The sequence below is a fragment of the Folsomia candida genome, unplaced genomic scaffold (assembly GCF_002217175.1).
Source record: "Folsomia candida strain VU population unplaced genomic scaffold, ASM221717v1 Fcan01_Sc004, whole genome shotgun sequence".
Taxonomy (NCBI): domain Eukaryota; kingdom Metazoa; phylum Arthropoda; class Collembola; order Entomobryomorpha; family Isotomidae; genus Folsomia; species Folsomia candida.
In genome coordinates, this window is record NW_019091196.1 from 10,297,259 (window position 1) to 10,313,006 (window position 15,748).

Consider the following 15,748-nt stretch of genomic DNA (forward strand, 5'->3'; position numbering starts at 1 on the left):
ACACACAACAAACACTCCTCGTGTATTTCTCTCACTCATATGAAAAACCAGTTTTTATTCAACCCAGTGATACACTTTTTTATTAAAAATTAGTAGGTTATTATAGCGATATATAAAATTTACAATAGAAAACATTAACCCTCGCGACATAATTTAATAATAAAAATTAAAACTATCCGGAGCACCCCCTGCACCCGCAGTGGATGCACTCCACCACCCGGCCCTGCAATTTATCAAATTGTCCATTAGTAATTCATCTAATTGCGAATTAATTTATGCAATAAGCCATAAAATCCATACCTCCTCCAACTTGGACTTGGGCACCCTGCAGATACAGTTCGTCCCAAAGTTCGTGTCCCTGGTCTGGATGCATCGGAGACAGCATAAATTTTCATAGCCTTGCTTTTTCCACTTGGCGATCAGGTTCGGGTCAGCGATGCCTTCCTTGCAGCAGTACTCGTACAGCTCTGTGGATTAGAATAGAGTTATGAATGAGTGGGATTATGTAACCGGAGTGTCGGTGTGTCTGAATATTGTTAATTTATTTTTTTAATCGTTAGGAAATAAATTTTTAATATACGGGACCGCTTTTCCCTCACTCCTGCATAACTCTTAAAAATCCCCCCCCCCCACAGGTAACGACAAATTAATAAACAAATCAACCCACCCACACCCCATCTTAACTCGGGCAAAGCGAAGTAATTACTCACCCCTGGATATAGCCTTCCTCCTGTAATACAAATCAAAGACGTATCTGGATCTCTGGTGATGAATTTTGAAAATTGGCCAGAGCGCCTCGACCTTTCGCTTCCCCTCGTGCGGCTCCGCTTCGGCTTCACGCATTTTGCCTTCCAATTCGTCAAGGGTGGGCTCCAGGAGTTCGTACCTGCAAATTTAGTTTATTTTTAATGAACTTTATTGGAATTTACTGTTTAAACCAAGGGTGTTCGCTGCTATGTCTCTCCGCTGCGAAACGCAGCCAGGTTGCCGTACCGGAACTATGAACTTGGACCCTTGCCGGGCCAAAATTCATAATTTTGGCTGTAGGCACCTGTCTCTGGCTTAATTGACAATTCTTAATAAAATAATACAATTTTGTAGTGTTTAAAAAGTATAAACTTCGAATTTAAGAACAATTTTTTTAATTCGAAAAAAATATTTTTTTTTAAATAGCAGTTAGTGTTTAAAAATATGTTTTAAAAATATGAGAGACATACCAGCGTACCACCCTTGGTTTAAACACTGAATTTTTGTATTAAAATAAAATACTCACCCATCCGGCGGCGGCTTCCTGCTCCTCTTCACCTTTGGCATGGTTTTTATTGAGGATTTATCTATTTAATTTTCAATTCACTAATATTTCAATTTAAAAAATCTATCCAAACCGCACGACTTTTTCTTCTCCTTCAAAACGAAAACTCGTAAAGAATTCAAACCTCCCACCCTCCCAAAAATCTCACCCCACCCCAAACCCCTCCGCGGGAAGGGATTCCAACGTAGGAGACATAAACATTAGAAAAATGTGACAATTCACAATTCACTAAAAATTGAATAGAGAAAAAAATGACGACCCCTTTTGCGACGGATGCCCCGAGGGAGACGACCCCTCCTAAAGAGCCACTTCCAAGTCGTGGTAGTCGCCGGCGCCGCCGTGGTCGTCATAGATCCTCGAAGAACTTGAGGCGGAGGCAGAGAAGACATTCGAGCAGTAGTGAGAGTGATAGTAGTGAAGAGGAGGATTTGTCGCCGCCATCGTCGCGAGTGTTGCCGGTGCTCAATTTCGCTACTTATTCTCACCACTGCAGTGTCCAGCAAAGAACGTCCATCCTGAGTCCGAGGAGGTCCTCGAGGTTGTTGGCAAAGGTGATGGATTTTCAAGCAGAGGCGACGGCGGAGGCGGAGGTGACGACGTCGGATTATGGGTCGTTGTCGGTGGGGTTTTATTCAATTATTTTATTTCACCCGATTAACTAATTAACTTTCACCCATTTCCAGGTCACCACCTCCTTGGCCACCACGACCACAACAACAACCCAGAACCTCACCTCCTCCTCGATCCTCTCCGACGAGCTCTCGATCCTCTCCATCGACGATATCCTCACCACGACAGACTCTTCCCAACCCTCCTCCTCATCCACTCACCCTCCTCCATACACCACCATCTCCCTCCACCAGCACTCCTCCATCTACCTCCTCATCCCCCAGAAAACCTACAACCTCCGCTCCTCCCAGAACCTCCTCACCATCACTCTGACCCCGCTCCCACCTCCGGAACTAACCCGAGTCCAGGACACCCTCCAGATCCACTCACCACTCATCCAACTATTGGAAATAAATCATCCAACTTACGATTTTAAACTCACCCCACTAATTTCCATGCCAACACCAGAAGACCTCCTCGCCACTGAAAAAACCCACCTCTACACCTACCCAGCCCTAACCCACCTGGACACCCTCACCCCCCGCAACTCCTACACCACATTTTTCATCACTTCTCCCGGATCTTACCTCCTCATCCCCAAACCACCCCCGATAAAACTCCGAAAAACACTCAAGCCAGGGGAGGAATTAGAGTTAAAAATCACGAATCCGATTTTTATCTCGGTGAAATTCCCTCCTAACTCAACGACCTACGAACTCACGACTGAACTAAAAATTTACCAGGACAACTACCAAGAGAACACTCCACTCCCCGATTCCACCCCCGCCGCCCCCGTGATCTACCTCCGTCCTCACTCTGTCTCCTTCCTCAAACCAGTGGAAATCACCGTGGAGATTTTGAACTACAGGGAAATTGTCTCCTTGGGAGCAGAGTTGAAAGTTTTCCAGTGCAGTGAGTCCTCTGTCCTAGAAATTCCCTTCAAAATAATAGAAACCCAAGAAAAAACCCTGATCCATTTCACCGTCCTGGGCTTCTCCTACTTCCGCCTCTTGTGGACCTGCCTCACCTCGACTTTGATCACCGCAAAACTCGGCCTCTCCTCGTTATTCACGCAAAACCCGGGGACGTGGATGAAGTGCCAGGCGACGATGGATCAGTTCAACAACAATCAGTTTGGTCTAGAAATATCTATTTATAAATCAGACTATCCGGAGGTGAGAGCCTACTCGCATATCGTTGGCGTCTCCACGAGTAAATTAGTGAAATTCGGGAAATTCCTGGTAAACGTGAAGAGCGAGTTGTTTGAGGCGAATTTGGAGGCCGGGGAGGAGGCGGGCTTGGTTAAGGAAGAGGAGTTTTGGGGGCAGGAGATGAACTTTCAGTTTTCCCTAAGGTGAGTAAATTTATGGGTTTTTTCTATGGATATATGGACTAAATTGGTAATTCTGCAGGTTCAAACAAGCGAAATCCATCGACCGCGGCCCCATCGGAAAAGTCCTGGTGAAGCACAAAAACAGCACAATATTCGAGTTTAACATCCAGAAACAAGGGAACGAGGGGGAGCAGCAGGACAAGTCCAACGAGTTTCTGTCAGATGATGGGAATCCCAACAGGTAATTATTAATCTATTATTATTTATCGTAACCACTAATAATCTAACTAATCTCACTAATAACTAATAGTCGCTGGTCCACCATGGCCCTCCAAGAACTGGGAACAAATCTCTTCATCACGGACTCTGACAACTGGAAAACCTTTGCAAAATACCTCAAATTCACGAAACACGAGATAAAAACCAAGTTCAAAACGCAGGCGGACCCTTTTCGAGCCATTTTAGATTGTTACAGAGCTCGGGGAGGGACGCCGGAGGAGTTTATCAAATCGCTATACGAGGTCCATCGGAGTATCAAGTTTTCTGGTGGAGCGAGTGGTGGTGAGACGAAGAGTCCGGCGGGGTCCCTTTCTAGCAGGAAGTCGAATAAATCCAGTGGGTTTGGGTCGATGGAGGTGGTGGGAATTGTAGCTGGACCCAGGAAGGAGTTGGACACCGAGGAGGGGAGTAGTAGTAGTAGTAGTGATGATGGGGAAAGACCGGAGAGAAATGACGTCACCAAGTCGTCGCCAGTGGCTGCAGGGTCGAAGAAAACGAAGAGTTCGATAAAAGTGAAGAAAAGTGAAAAGCCACCGGCGAAGAAGAAGAGGAAAAAGAGTAAGAAGAAATCGGAGGAGGATGAAGAGGATGAAGAAGAGTCCAGTGATGAGCACAACTCGAGCAAGAGCTCGCAGAATTTGCGGTGAGTAACCTAACTCTCCATCTCTCTAATTATTAATAATTCCTCTTAAATCCATAGAACCTCCACCACCCTCTTGGACTCAACCACCTCGCTCTGGGACTTCTCTCTCCACCTCAATTCCTCCTCCTGGAAAGCCCTCGGCCGATCCCTCCAACTCGAAGAATCCACCTTAGTCAACATCGAACAAACCCACCGCCACGCAGGGAATCGTGAATGTTTCTACCAAGTCCTTCTCCAGTGGAGAGAGAGTTACCCGAAACAGTGCACGTGTGGAACGCTGTATTCCGCGCTGGTGAAAGAAGGGATGGTCGCCCAGGCCAAGAAAATGAAGTTGTACTTTAGTCTTTGATTTGTCTCTTAGGATAGTTTATAGCTTATAAATTTTATATTTTTTTACACACACACTTCGTAGACGATGGAGAATAATATAAAAAAATTGAAATTTTACACATAGAAAAAGATTACTTTTTCCCGAGCGCCTTGGCCGTTTCGGTTTGTTTAGTTTGTTTCAAGGCTTCTTTTTGGGTGGCTTCCTCCGCGCGTTTTGCAGCGGCTTCCTCGCGTTGTTTCTGTGGATTTGGAAGTAGTAATTTGTTAGTTTATTAGTTGGCCACTTAAAAATAAACTAAAAATAAGCTCACCCTAATGATCGCCAACCTGGCCAAATCCTTCCTGGCCTCTTCCGTCTTCCCCTCCGCATGTAATTTCTGATATCTTTCCTTCGCCTTCTGCTTCTCGATCGCTTCCCTTTCCCTTCGACTCAGTTCTGGGGCGGATGACGTAGCTCCTCCCGCCGCGGAAGGTGTAGAAGAGGATGGACCCCCACTCGTGTCTTCCAACTGGCTCAATTTCTTCTGCTTAACGACGCGACGGTTCGGGTTTTCTATTTCTATCAGGCCCTCAACGCCTTTGCTTTTTCTCTAAGGATCGTGTTTTCATTAGTTAATTAATTAATTTAAAGTGTGACTACCTACATTCTCATCTTCCGAGGACTCCTCACTCTCACTCCCTCCGCCACCTTCTCCACCACCTTCAGGGATGACCTTTGGCTGTGTTGTGGTAGTAGTATCCACGTCCGAGGAGTCGCTCTCTTCTTCAGAGTCCGACTCCTCGCCCTCGGCTTTCTTGGGGCGCTGCGGAGAGATTTATTTTAGTAATTGGAAATCACCATAGAAACCGGTGGACTCACCCTGGCCTTGGCATTCTTCTTGTTCTGCATGTCTTTCTGTTCCCTGGCGAGTTCCTCGGCGGAGGTGAAACTCCTCCCGCGACCCTTGTGGTTCACGTACTTTCCTGTCGATTGATTTAGGTTAAGTATTTTATGGGGATTTACAAAGAAATTCAATAAACTCCTCACCTCGCGGCATTTTGCTGCTGATCACAAGTAGTGGATGGATAAATTAGTGAAATTTGTAGAGAAATTTTAAAAATCTGTTGGAACCACGACGAGTGTTGAGAGAGAGAGAAACCACTACTCTGGGTGTTTGTTCCAAGCGGGGTTTCGTCAAGAGGCTAGGTGAGATTTTCCTTTGTATTTTTAAGAAAATCGTCGTGAAAATGCCATGAATGGAATGAATTCCTTTTACTAAACAACCGACTAATTTTATTATCCGATAATTTATACAATTTAACAAACAACAACTCCTCTTCAACTCGCACCCCATTCGTCAATTACTGAAAAACCTCCCATGTCCTTCCGCGATTGCCTGTCTCTGCGCCCTTGTAGGATAGCTCCTTAATTTAACCTCTTCCCCCGTGTGAGTCACCGCCACCTCCGTGAATCTCTCCCCTTTCGTCGACACGATCTGACCGCCACGATATCGAACGAGTTTTTTAGGCTCCGCTTTTGGTAAAATTGGCCGGAACTCTCGACCGTCCTCGGATTTGTCGATGAAGCCGTATCTGAAAATTTACTGTTTTAGTATTTCCACCCAAAAAAATAAATAAATAACCGCACCTCGCCATCAACCTCTCCTTGAGTCCTTTCTTGTCGTCAATTTTATCCTCACCACCGGGACTGGATTTCTTCGCTTGACCCCCCGGTTTGACCAACCCCTTGACGATCTCCTGCTCCCCATTGTCAAGAAGCAGGATTTGCACAGCCCTCTGGAGATCATGATTGACGAGATTCAACACCATTCCGAGATCAGATTGAGAATAGTTTGGGAACATTTCGCCCAAGGTTTCCATTTGAGATGAGGAATCGTCGGATTGACTCGTGGTTCGTGGTCGATGAGATTCTGATTCTTCTTCCTGATTTAGGTTCAAAATGGAGGATAACTTTGAGGAGATTTCTTCAGATTCGGAGAGGGATTTTGAGAGTGTAGTGGTGGATGGTAGAGGGTCGTCTGCAATCCAGGCGGTGTCCATTTCCAGGGTGCGGGGTTGTTTGGGGGCTATGGAAATTCACCAGGGAATTTAGTAAAAAAACGACTGAAATAGAAATTAAGGTCAGACGCACCCCCCATCAACCCATTGACCAACTCCTCCACCCACTGGATGACCACGTGATTGGGAATGTTTCCAAAGAGTGGAAAATAGCCAGAGAGCATTTCGGAAAACTCCAGAACGTCGAAATCCTCGGTTTTGTTGCGCTTTTTGAGGTCCAAAACGTCTTCGAGGACCCCAACGACGTAGTTTAGGATTATCTCGTCCAGCGTTCTATTTAGATTAATTATTACGAGACAATTAAGATAATTTTAAGATTAGCAAAACTCACCCCACAACGGCCTCCCGATCGCCCCCGCAATGTTTGCAAATGAAATCAATCAGTCCGGATTTTATCGTTTCCTTCATGTTTTTATTATTTTCAAAAGTTTCCGAGACGGTCCAGAAAATAAATTCAACACCAACTTGTTGTCATGTCAACGTAAAAATAGCGAGATGTGTATGTGCGAGAGTGAGGATGAGAAAGTAAACAAAATCGATAAAAAGATATGGAAAATTTTGGGAAAGGTGAGACTCTGTTCTTTGTTTTGTTAGTTTATTTCCGAACATGTAAAATTTACATATAAAAAAAACCTAACCCCCACCCAAAGCACCTTGCTTATCTTCCTCTCGTCCCTTAACCCTCATTCTCTTACACCTCTTCACCTCCATCTCCTCCACATCCTCGCTCCAGCCCGCCCCCAAAACCCTCCCCATCCCTCCCAACATCCCGACACTCTCCACCCCAACGACCAACCCATCAAAGGCTAGACCCACATTCCCCCCAACATCCCCTTCAATCAGTGGAATTTTACTGTATCTCTGAGAAAAATGGGTAAGAATAGTGAATTTAGCACCCATTTGCTTGCCAACCTCCACGGCCTGGCCGCAAGTCGAGTGTTGCTTCATCACGGCTTCCTTTTCCAGCCCGTCCTCCATCGTGGCTTCATGAACAAGAATGTCGGAGTTTAGACCCAATTGGATCAACTCTGACGAAGGCATCGTGTCCCCGGAGTAGGTGATTTTTTTCAATGTTTTCTCCATCACGACCGTCACTCCAAAAGCGTTCGGGCAATGTTTCACTAAACAGGTTCGGAGGGATTTCAACCCGAAGTTAGTTAAATTAGGAGAATTCTCTAGAAATAAATCGCAAGGTAACAGATCGTAGTGTAAATTTTGGAAGTTCTCCGAGTAAGAACTCAACCAAGAGGAAATCTGCACCGGTGCGATCACAGTGATTTTGTGGGATAATTTTTTGCTCAAAAAAGAAAAAAGTCCCAAGTGGTGATCCGCGTGGAGGTGGGAGATGTAGATTATTTTGAGTTTTGAAACTAGATTTTGTGAATCAGGAAACCGTTCTAACTGTTGAAAAGTTCCTTCTCCGCAGTCAAACAGCATCCCGTTTGAGGAATCAATTTCGAGATAAAATGAAGAAACATTCCGGGTTTTATTAGGGATTGAGGAGCCCGTGCCGAGGAAGATTAGTTTCGATTCGGAGGTGGGTAATTTCGGCTGGGTGGATTTGAATAAGGCGAGTTCTCGGGTGAAGTCTTCTTTTGAGGTGAATTCCGTGCGGTATTTTTCTGGATTTATCGACCAGGTGGGGCTGCAATTTAGGGTTTTCCATGTAAAATAGGCTTAAAATAAAGAAATAAATAAAAAGCTCACCCCTCCACGCCCAACTTCCCCCTCAGCCCAATCTTCATCCCGGTCTCCCCAATAATAGTATTCACAGGAAGTTTAACCTTAATTTTCTCCTTAATTTCAAACAACGGGAACAACTCTTCATCGATTAAATTGAGTTTAGTCTGCATTCGATGGACGGCCTCGTTCGCGTCGGTCAATAATCCATCGTTTATTAGTAAATGCTGGGTGGAAATGTGGAATTTTGTGAGGAACTCTGTGTACTCGGGGGATTGGAGGATCTCCAAAGGGGTGAAGTGGACGACGGTGTGGGTGTATTTTTCTGGGGAGGAGTAGTATTCGGAGAGTTGGGGGGAGGTCGTGAAGTTTTTCAGGTGGGTGGAGGTGGGGCAGTCAAGCACTAATAATAATAAGAGAATTTTTAGTCAATAATCACCACAAATAATTTAATAACTCACCCAACACCACCGCCCCCACGCAATCCCCCGCCCTGACCTCCTCCGCCTTGACAACCCTCCCATCCCCTAACGTCACATCCTCCCCCGCCTTCAACCTCCCCAGCAACGGCCCCGGAGGAACCCCCTTCTCCACACACTTATCAATGAGCAGAGTCCCCTCCTTCTTCTCGAAATGGATCCCGTACTGAACGGCCACGTTTTTACGAAGAACAGCCTCGTCGGATTTGACGCTGATCATCTTTTCGCCGTGGGATGCTCTGTAAGAAGAGTAATAATCCGTGGTGTCGTCCTCTTTTTCTGCGGTGATTTCCGTGTCAGTTCCATCATCGATGTTGATGTAGTTGATTTTCAGGATGTGGTCAGAGTAGGGGGGAGAGTGGCACGTGTTCACCGTGGAGACCTCGAGGTCTTTCAGGATTATGAAGCGGCGGGCAGTGGTGAACAGCCGGGACTGTAATTTAATCGGTATTTTCATTAAAATCCCCAAAAAAACCCATAAAATAATAGTAATTCTTACCACCCCCGGTGGTCCATGAACCCACACCCGCTCCACCCCGATATCCTGCACTGTCAGGGCCACCCCTGGCAACCCTCCGACCCTCTCCCACCTCCCGCTCGTCAAAAACACATGGTTTAACTTCGCCAACTTCTGTTTATGTTCATGAGCGAGGCGTTGAGTTCCTTCGGAGCAGTTGAACAAGTACCGGGACTGGTCCGTGAAGAGGTACAGGCTGTTCCCAAGGACTTGGAGGTTTATCGTGCCAGGGGCGTACTTCGTCATCTCCGTGGTTTTTTGCTTGCGGATGGCTTTCAGTTTGGGGAGGTGCGGTTTCTCCGTGGGCATCGTCAGCAGGAGGGAGCGGAGTTTGGCTTTGGAGTAGAGCAGTGAGTGGGTGAGGCGCATCGATCTGTTTTTATAGAGTTTATTTTAAAATTTGTAGAATTATTTAGAGCAGAAGAGGACCTCCCCGTGCGGGGATAACTCGAGGGGGATGATTGTAGAGTAGATTTCGGGAGAGTAGTTTTGCTCTCGTAGGTATTGGGCACGGTCCAGGAGGAGGATTAGTTCGCAGAGGCGTTGGAGGGACGAGTGGGCCGTGAGCAGCGTGCGGATCAGTGGTTTCAAGTGGGAGTTCTGCAATTTTTAATAGAAAATTAAGATTTTTTGATGATTTTTCGGTGATTTATTAAGAAAATCACCTGTCTCTCCACCTCCATCAAATCCTCTCCATCCCTCCCCTTGACCACCTCCTCCACCCCCCTCTTCCAAACCCTCTCCACCTCCTCATCCCCCCACCCCAACCCCCTCCTCTCACTGGCCAACCTGAGAAACCCTAACCTAAACTCAACCCTCTGAAACATTTCACTCATCGGTTTACGATCCACCATTTTATGGTAACAACAGGAAACTATGGCCAATTTCTGGAATCTCCCACCCTCCACAAACCCACGGATAACGTTGGGCGTCAAATCTCCACAGGAATGGAGTCCAATAAGGGCTGCTTTCTCTTCTGTAACGTAATTTCCCAACACCTCCCCCGCATTCCCACCCAATTTAACATTCAAAACCTCAACTGACGAAGGATACCCCCTGACAAAAGCCAACTCCTGCTCAACGGAATACACCCTTTCAAAATCCCTCGACAAACTTCTTGATAAATGGCCCACCCCGCTCCCCACGTCCACGATGGCGTGCTCCTTTGGAATCATTTCTTTAATAAAACGATGGAAATACAAAATTTGACCGTGTTTTTTTAGAGTCCGTTTTTTGGGGGGTTTCTCCGTGGACAGGGGGGTCACAGGGGTGAAGGTGGTCAGGAGGGAGGTGCCCAGGTGAGTGAGGTGGCTGGCGGTGGTCAAGAGGCGGTGCTGCAATTTAGCAATAATTAGTTATTAATTCACTATTTTTTTACTAAACACTCACCATGGCCTCTTCTCTTGTAAACACCTCCTCCATGAACAACCCACTTTGTTTCAAAACATCCACCATTCTGAAGTCAAAGAGGTAATTCAACTGGTTTATTAACTTTTCACTCTCCTCCGCGAAGGTCTCCATTGAGCTACCAGAGATGAATTTTAGCTGTAATTTTGTGTGTGTGTGTGTGAGGAGGGGAGGGGAGGTCCTTTTATTAAATTTATTAATTTAAATTCAATCTCACCTCGTGTCGGTTATTTTGATAATTTATCCGACACCGAAAAAAACGTGACAATGGTTTAAACCTTTGCAATCCCGGGGTGGATTCTCATGTGCAAAATGATGAAACACATCTCACATATTACATCTCTCAACTCAGATTTATTAACGAACGTTCAAAATTACTTTAAGTATTTAAGTATTTTACGTCAAATTTCACATCCACGATAAATAACTTTACAAAAAAATATTAAATTAGTCCATTGAAAAAGTCCCTAAAAATAAACCTCTATTTATCCATGCGTAGTATCATCCTCCACGAAATCATAGGCCTTCTCCCTGGTGACGCACTCCACGTGAGAAACTTTATTCCGAAACACGACCCCATAAAATTTATTAGCCTTCTCCAATAACTCTGGTCTAAAAGTGGTCGTGATGAACTGGGCATCACCGGCTAACTCATGGATCATATCCGCCACGGCTTTCCTGTGCTGGGCGTCCAGGGCCTACACCATAAATAAATTAGACAAAACACACCTTCCAATTTAAGTAACGAACCCACCTGATCAATCTCATCAAAGAGATAAAAAGGAGCCGGATCGCACTTCTGAATGGCAAAGATCAAGGCCAACGCCACCAACGACTTCTGCCCACCGCTCAACTGATTCATCTCCTTCATCTCTGCACTAACATTCCCACTGAAACTGACTCTGATCCCCACTCCAGTAAAATAATCCGAATTAAACCCCTGGATCTGTGAACTTCCCTCCTCCGGCAGTAACTCAACGAGTTCTTCACTCCCACGATTCCCAGTCTGCATCACCAACTGACCATGTCCACCCGGGACGAGTTTCTTGAAAACTTCAGAGAAATATTTAGTTACTTGGCGGAAAGTGAATAAAATCGCCTCGGTTTTTCGCTGTTCCAAGTGGTCCATCAACTCGGAGATTTTCTGGTAGCCGACGTCAAGTTCTTCTTTTCGTTGGACGAGTTTTTCCTATTGGATTTTTAATCATTGGAAAATTGCTCTAAAATTTTATTAAATAAATTCTCACTTTCTGCTCCGAAAAGGACATGAACTGATCCAGCGCCTTCTTGTTAACATGCGCATATTGTTTGAGTTGATGATTAGCTTTCTCCAATTCAGAATAAAGCTGCTTCAAGTTCTTATTGTGATACTTGTCAAAGGCTTCGGAGGGGATGGAGCCCAATTCTCGGATCTTTTTAACACACTCCTGAACCTTTTGTTGGAAGGTGTTTTGCTTCGTGGCGAGTTTTTCTAAATCTTTCGAGTCCTCGTTTAACCGCTCTTGACACTCGCGTTCCTCGCCTTTGTAGCGTTCGAGTTGGTCCTGGAGGCCTTTTAGCTAGGGAATTTTACACAGTTTATAAATAATTCCACTGGAAACACAATTTCTTTAAACCCCACCTTCCCCTGCAGGTCTAAAAACTTCTTCTCCGCTCCCCCCGTACTTTTATCCAGCGATTTAATCTTCCCCTCCACCGTTTTCAATTCACTCTTACAATTATCCAGCTCCCGTTTCCGATCCTCAACGCTGATTTCCTGCAAGGCTTGGGTCAATTCATCCCTCCTCCGAATGAGATTATTATTCAGCGTGTTCTCCAACTTGTTTTTCTCTGCTTCTTTCTGCATCCGACGGGTGAAGGTCTCTTTATTTTCTTTAGTTAATTGACGGATTTGGTCCGTGAGGATGTCCACCTCTTTCTGGTCAGAGACGGAGAGGGAAGAGAGCAAATCCTGGTGGAGTTCCGCTTCAAAGCCTTCTTTTGTGGATTGTAAAGCTTCTAAGTTGGATTTTAACTGGTTCAGGGAGCGTTCTTTTGAGGAGCGGGAGCGCTGGAGTGGATTAAATTAAATTAATTATCGACATAACTAAATAAATAGTGTTACGCACTTCGATCGAGCTGCTCTTTTCTTTACTCAACCGAATGTCCGTCTTCACTTTGTCGAAGGTGTCCCTAGAGAAATAAAACAATTAGCAAAACCTCCACCATAAAACCCAATTCAAAACCCACTTAATCTTCGAATTCTTGGTCTCATTCTTCTGCAGCTCCGCCCCAATTTCCTTGATTTTCTCCTCCACCGCATACAACTCCCCCTTCAACTCGCTCATTTCAACCTCCAAATCTTTTTTATCCTGTTGAAGCGCTCCCCTTCTTTTCTGAATCTCCAAACTAGATCTCGAAGTGTTGTAATACCCTCCGGTGAGAACCCCCCGCGAGGCCACCTTGTCCCCGTCCAAAGTAACACAATCAAAACGATGAGATCTCGCCGTCTTCACGGCCGCCTCCAGTTCTCGACAGATCAGAGTTTTGCCAAAAATGTGACGGACGGCTTTGTCGTATTTCTCGTCGTACTTTATCACGCGGACCATTTCGATGACGTTCTATTGATTTTTTAAAAATTGTAAAACCCATTATTTAATTTATAGAGAGTCCAAAAAACCCACCGGGTCCTTGGGATACTGCACATTCCCCACCATCAACCTATTCAAAGGCATGAAATTGACCTCCCCTGGGAGTTTTTGTCGATTAAACTCTTTTAAAATCATCGATCCCAACTCGTCCGTTTCCACAATGTGGTAGTACAACCTACAGAAAAATTAATTAATTAAAACCCCCAATAAAAACCCACTCAAAATCCCACCACACCTCTTCCCCGCGGTGACCTCCACGGCCGTTTCCGTCCCCTCATCCGCCCTGATATTCTCCAACACGAGTCCATGATAACCTTGAACAATGTGATCTTGTCCTTTGGTTTTTAACGATTCCAACACTTGTAAAATGCTGTTTCTTCCATTGAATATTTCCCTCCCGGCCATGGATCGGAATTCACCCTCGCATTTTGTTAACTCTTCATTTTTAAGAGACAGACGTTGCTGGAGGTTCGATTCCTTTCGCCAGAGTTCGCTAAATAGATTCTTAATCTTAAAATTATATTCTTTAAAAAATCGTATTCAAAATGCTCACTTCCTCTCCGAGTGAAACTGATCCCTCTGCTTTTTCAATTCGTAATATCTCTTGTTGAAATCATCGATATTAGTTTTATAACTTTCAATCTCTGACGACATCCGCTCCACGGTTTCCTCCAGCTCAATCTTTTTCTTGGCATCGGAATCCAACTCTTTCGATAAACGGTCAATGTCATCAACTTTGTCCTTTATTCGCTTGTTTAACATTCTAGAAAATTATCAATTTTTTAGTCATTAATCCAATAAAAAAATTAAAAAATCCTCACTTCAACTCCGACGTGATCCACTTATCCCTCTCATCCTTCGTGGTAAACTGCGAACCTCTCCCCTGTTTTGCATACAACTCTTTCCTTTTCTGCTCCTTGAGTGCCAATTCTTTGGTGATGGTCTCTTCCCTCTTTTTCAACTCTTCATACTCTGGTTTCACCCTTCGCAACTCCTCCTCTTTCTGCTTTATCGTGGAATTTAACTTTTCTAATTCGCCTTCTGCTCTTTTCTTGGAGTTCTTATCCCCGCTCATTTCCTCGTCAAGGTCTCGCTCTCGGTTCTCCAATTTTGTCTGATTTAGAATTATTTATTAAATTAAGCACTAAATTAAATATTTCTATAAAGCAAACCTTCTCCATCTGCAACTGTTGCAACTCCACCCCGATCCCCTGTTTCTCCTCCTTCGCCTGATTAACACAAGCCCTCATCTCCTTCAATTCCCTGCTCGCATTCTTCGCATTTTTCTCCGCCTCCCTCAATTTCGATCGTAAACCTTCACTTCCTTCCCCACTTTTCTTCCTTTTTGCCTCCAAATCTTCCAATTTCTTCCTCGTATCATTCAACTCGCGGTCGTAAATCGTGTACTCCAACGCTCGACGCTTCTTATCCCATTTTTGGTACTCTTTTAACTCTTCTTTTTCTTCTTCCAAGGTTTTGAGACGATCTTCTATGGTTTTTAGAAACTCTTCGATCTTTTCCTTTTTTCCCTCGGTCTCTGCAATTAATTAATTAATTTAATTGCAATTACCCACGTGTAAAAAGAGAATAAATTACCCTTCAAAATATTCTTGGACTCCTCCTTCCTCTCATCGTACACCCTCGTCCCGGCCACTTCTCTCAACAATTTCAACCGATGACTATCCGGAGCGGTTGCCATTTGGTTAATTTTCCCTTGTTTAACAATGTAATAAGGATTTGATCTTGAAAACCCGGCCGACTCGAGTAAATTAACCACATCGTTTCGTGGAACCATTTTTTTGTTGAGGAAATATTGATCTTTCTTTGCGCCAATCACGCGTCGAAGGAAGACTTCTTCCTTGTCGATGGGGAAACGGCCGTCGCAGTTGTCAAAGATTATCTCGACGTAGCCCGTTAGCTGTGAGTGCAAAGAGGAGGGTTAGTTAATTGTGGTAATTAATTATAAAACAGTTAAATAAACTCACCACACGGGGCCCGGTTCCTTCGTGTAAAAGAGATTGGCGTTGTTCCGGTCGGAGGTGGGAGAACTCGTCGGACAACACAAATTGGATGGCTGTTTTGGAATAATTAATTATTTATTTAAACCAACAACTTCTTCACTCTTTCTTACCATAAAAGAAATTGCTCTTTCCCGATCCATTTCTCCCCACTGCGAAAGAAATTAAAAATAAAATACAAACACAAATTCCCACAAATCAAAGCTCCAAAAAACACTTACCAACAACATTGTGTCCTTTATGAAAGGGTTCCACCACGGTCTGCTCCCTGTAACTTTTGAACCCTTGGATAATCACTTGCTTTATGTGCATCGTGACTCCCAAATCGCATGCTCTCGTCTTAATTACTATATTTAAATGTTTAATAATTTAAAAACTAATGTTATTGTTGATGATGTTCAGCTCTGCCTGGAAGCCGCTGAAATTCTGGAGAAAGCGCTATATTTGAAATTT

At 44.6% G+C, this 15,748-nt stretch overlaps 6 protein-coding genes across 6 annotated transcripts; 1 reads left to right on the plus strand and 5 right to left on the minus strand.

Moving 5' to 3' along the window:
- Positions 1-34: 34 nt before the first annotated feature.
- Positions 35-1,416, minus strand: LOC110848766 (protein BUD31 homolog). Its single transcript, XM_022096074.2, has 4 exons — positions 1,274-1,416; positions 711-886; positions 301-467; positions 35-223 (listed from the first exon to the last, which is right to left on the minus strand). The coding sequence occupies exons 1-4, from the start codon at positions 1,312-1,314 to the stop codon at positions 173-175; spliced, it is 435 nt and encodes a 144-aa protein (XP_021951766.1). The 5' UTR covers positions 1,315-1,416; the 3' UTR covers positions 35-172.
- Positions 1,417-1,516: 100 nt separating this feature from the next.
- LOC110848076 lies at positions 1,517-4,623 on the plus strand. Its single transcript, XM_022095184.2, has 5 exons — positions 1,517-1,932; positions 1,996-3,275; positions 3,334-3,495; positions 3,565-4,176; positions 4,234-4,623. The coding sequence occupies exons 1-5, from the start codon at positions 1,564-1,566 to the stop codon at positions 4,523-4,525; spliced, it is 2,715 nt and encodes a 904-aa protein (XP_021950876.1). The 5' UTR covers positions 1,517-1,563; the 3' UTR covers positions 4,526-4,623.
- On the minus strand, positions 4,521-5,680 carry LOC110848077 (28 kDa heat- and acid-stable phosphoprotein). Its single transcript, XM_022095185.2, has 5 exons — positions 5,534-5,680; positions 5,366-5,469; positions 5,151-5,309; positions 4,818-5,096; positions 4,521-4,745 (listed from the first exon to the last, which is right to left on the minus strand). Exons 1-5 carry the CDS (start codon positions 5,541-5,543, stop codon positions 4,638-4,640), a joined length of 660 nt encoding a protein of 219 aa, XP_021950877.1. The 5' UTR covers positions 5,544-5,680; the 3' UTR covers positions 4,521-4,637.
- A 74-nt stretch (positions 5,681-5,754) lies between these two features.
- On the minus strand, positions 5,755-7,094 carry LOC110848079 (CUE domain-containing protein 2-A). Its single transcript, XM_022095189.2, has 4 exons — positions 6,896-7,094; positions 6,638-6,837; positions 6,134-6,572; positions 5,755-6,078 (listed from the first exon to the last, which is right to left on the minus strand). Exons 1-4 carry the CDS (start codon positions 6,970-6,972, stop codon positions 5,844-5,846), a joined length of 951 nt encoding a protein of 316 aa, XP_021950881.1. The 5' UTR covers positions 6,973-7,094; the 3' UTR covers positions 5,755-5,843.
- Positions 7,095-7,120: 26 nt separating this feature from the next.
- On the minus strand, positions 7,121-10,945 carry LOC110848078 (ribonuclease Z, mitochondrial). The gene is made up of 8 exons (XM_035851033.1): positions 10,865-10,945; positions 10,630-10,765; positions 9,906-10,574; positions 9,689-9,840; positions 9,223-9,613; positions 8,706-9,156; positions 8,272-8,647; positions 7,121-8,209 (listed from the first exon to the last, which is right to left on the minus strand). The coding sequence occupies exons 2-8, from the start codon at positions 10,759-10,761 to the stop codon at positions 7,198-7,200; spliced, it is 3,183 nt and encodes a 1,060-aa protein (XP_035706926.1). The 5' UTR covers positions 10,762-10,765; positions 10,865-10,945; the 3' UTR covers positions 7,121-7,197.
- Positions 10,946-10,981: 36 nt separating this feature from the next.
- LOC110848304 (structural maintenance of chromosomes protein 3) lies at positions 10,982-15,718 on the minus strand. The gene is made up of 15 exons (XM_022095485.2): positions 15,517-15,718; positions 15,409-15,447; positions 15,263-15,351; positions 14,874-15,195; positions 14,450-14,814; positions 14,099-14,391; positions 13,831-14,040; positions 13,513-13,770; positions 13,311-13,452; positions 12,877-13,247; positions 12,756-12,819; positions 12,269-12,697; positions 11,895-12,206; positions 11,402-11,836; positions 10,982-11,345 (listed from the first exon to the last, which is right to left on the minus strand). Exons 1-15 carry the CDS (start codon positions 15,605-15,607, stop codon positions 11,133-11,135), a joined length of 3,633 nt encoding a protein of 1,210 aa, XP_021951177.1. The 5' UTR covers positions 15,608-15,718; the 3' UTR covers positions 10,982-11,132.
- Between the last annotated feature and the right edge of the window lie 30 nt (positions 15,719-15,748).

Excerpts from the sequence above, each read along its gene's own strand:
- LOC110848076 (XM_022095184.2), top strand. The coding sequence starts at position 1,564 with ATGACGACCCCTTTTGCGACGGATGCCCCGAGGGAGACGACCCCTCCT. Across the intron at positions 1,933-1,995 it reads CGGATTATGGGTCGTTGTCG|GTCACCACCTCCTTGGCCAC; the intron begins GTGGGGTTTTAT and ends ACCCATTTCCAG. Across the intron at positions 3,276-3,333 it reads AACTTTCAGTTTTCCCTAAG|GTTCAAACAAGCGAAATCCA; the intron begins GTGAGTAAATTT and ends GTAATTCTGCAG.
- LOC110848079 (XM_022095189.2), bottom strand. The coding sequence starts at position 6,972 with ATGAAGGAAACGATAAAATCCGGACTGATTGATTTCATTTGCAAACAT. Across the intron at positions 6,573-6,637 it reads GGTCAATGGGTTGATGGGGG|CCCCCAAACAACCCCGCACC; the intron begins GTGCGTCTGACC and ends GAATTTCCATAG. Across the intron at positions 6,079-6,133 it reads AAGGAGAGGTTGATGGCGAG|ATACGGCTTCATCGACAAAT; the intron begins GTGCGGTTATTT and ends GTAAATTTTCAG.
- LOC110848078 (XM_035851033.1), bottom strand. The coding sequence starts at position 10,761 with ATGGAGACCTTCGCGGAGGAGAGTGAAAAGTTAATAAACCAGTTGAAT. Across the intron at positions 9,841-9,905 it reads TGATGGAGGTGGAGAGACAG|AACTCCCACTTGAAACCACT; the intron begins GTGATTTTCTTA and ends TAAAAATTGCAG. Across the intron at positions 9,614-9,688 it reads TCTACAATCATCCCCCTCGA|ATCGATGCGCCTCACCCACT; the intron begins GTTATCCCCGCA and ends CTATAAAAACAG.
- LOC110848766 (XM_022096074.2), bottom strand. The coding sequence starts at position 1,314 with ATGCCAAAGGTGAAGAGGAGCAGGAAGCCGCCGCCGGATGG. Across the intron at positions 887-1,273 it reads AGGAAGCCGCCGCCGGATGG|GTACGAACTCCTGGAGCCCA; the intron begins GTGAGTATTTTA and ends CTAAATTTGCAG. Across the intron at positions 224-300 it reads CCAAGTCCAAGTTGGAGGAG|GGCCGGGTGGTGGAGTGCAT; the intron begins GTATGGATTTTA and ends GATAAATTGCAG.
- LOC110848077 (XM_022095185.2), bottom strand. Across the intron at positions 5,310-5,365 it reads AGAAGAATGCCAAGGCCAGG|CGCCCCAAGAAAGCCGAGGG; the intron begins GTGAGTCCACCG and ends ATCTCTCCGCAG. Across the intron at positions 4,746-4,817 it reads CCAGGTTGGCGATCATTAGG|AAACAACGCGAGGAAGCCGC; the intron begins GTGAGCTTATTT and ends CCAAATCCACAG.
- LOC110848304 (XM_022095485.2), bottom strand. The coding sequence starts at position 15,607 with ATGCACATAAAGCAAGTGATTATCCAAGGGTTCAAAAGTTACAGGGAG. Across the intron at positions 13,453-13,512 it reads GAGGTCACCGCGGGGAAGAG|GTTGTACTACCACATTGTGG; the intron begins GTGTGGTGGGAT and ends ATTTTTCTGTAG. Across the intron at positions 12,207-12,268 it reads TTTTAGACCTGCAGGGGAAG|CTAAAAGGCCTCCAGGACCA; the intron begins GTGGGGTTTAAA and ends AAAATTCCCTAG.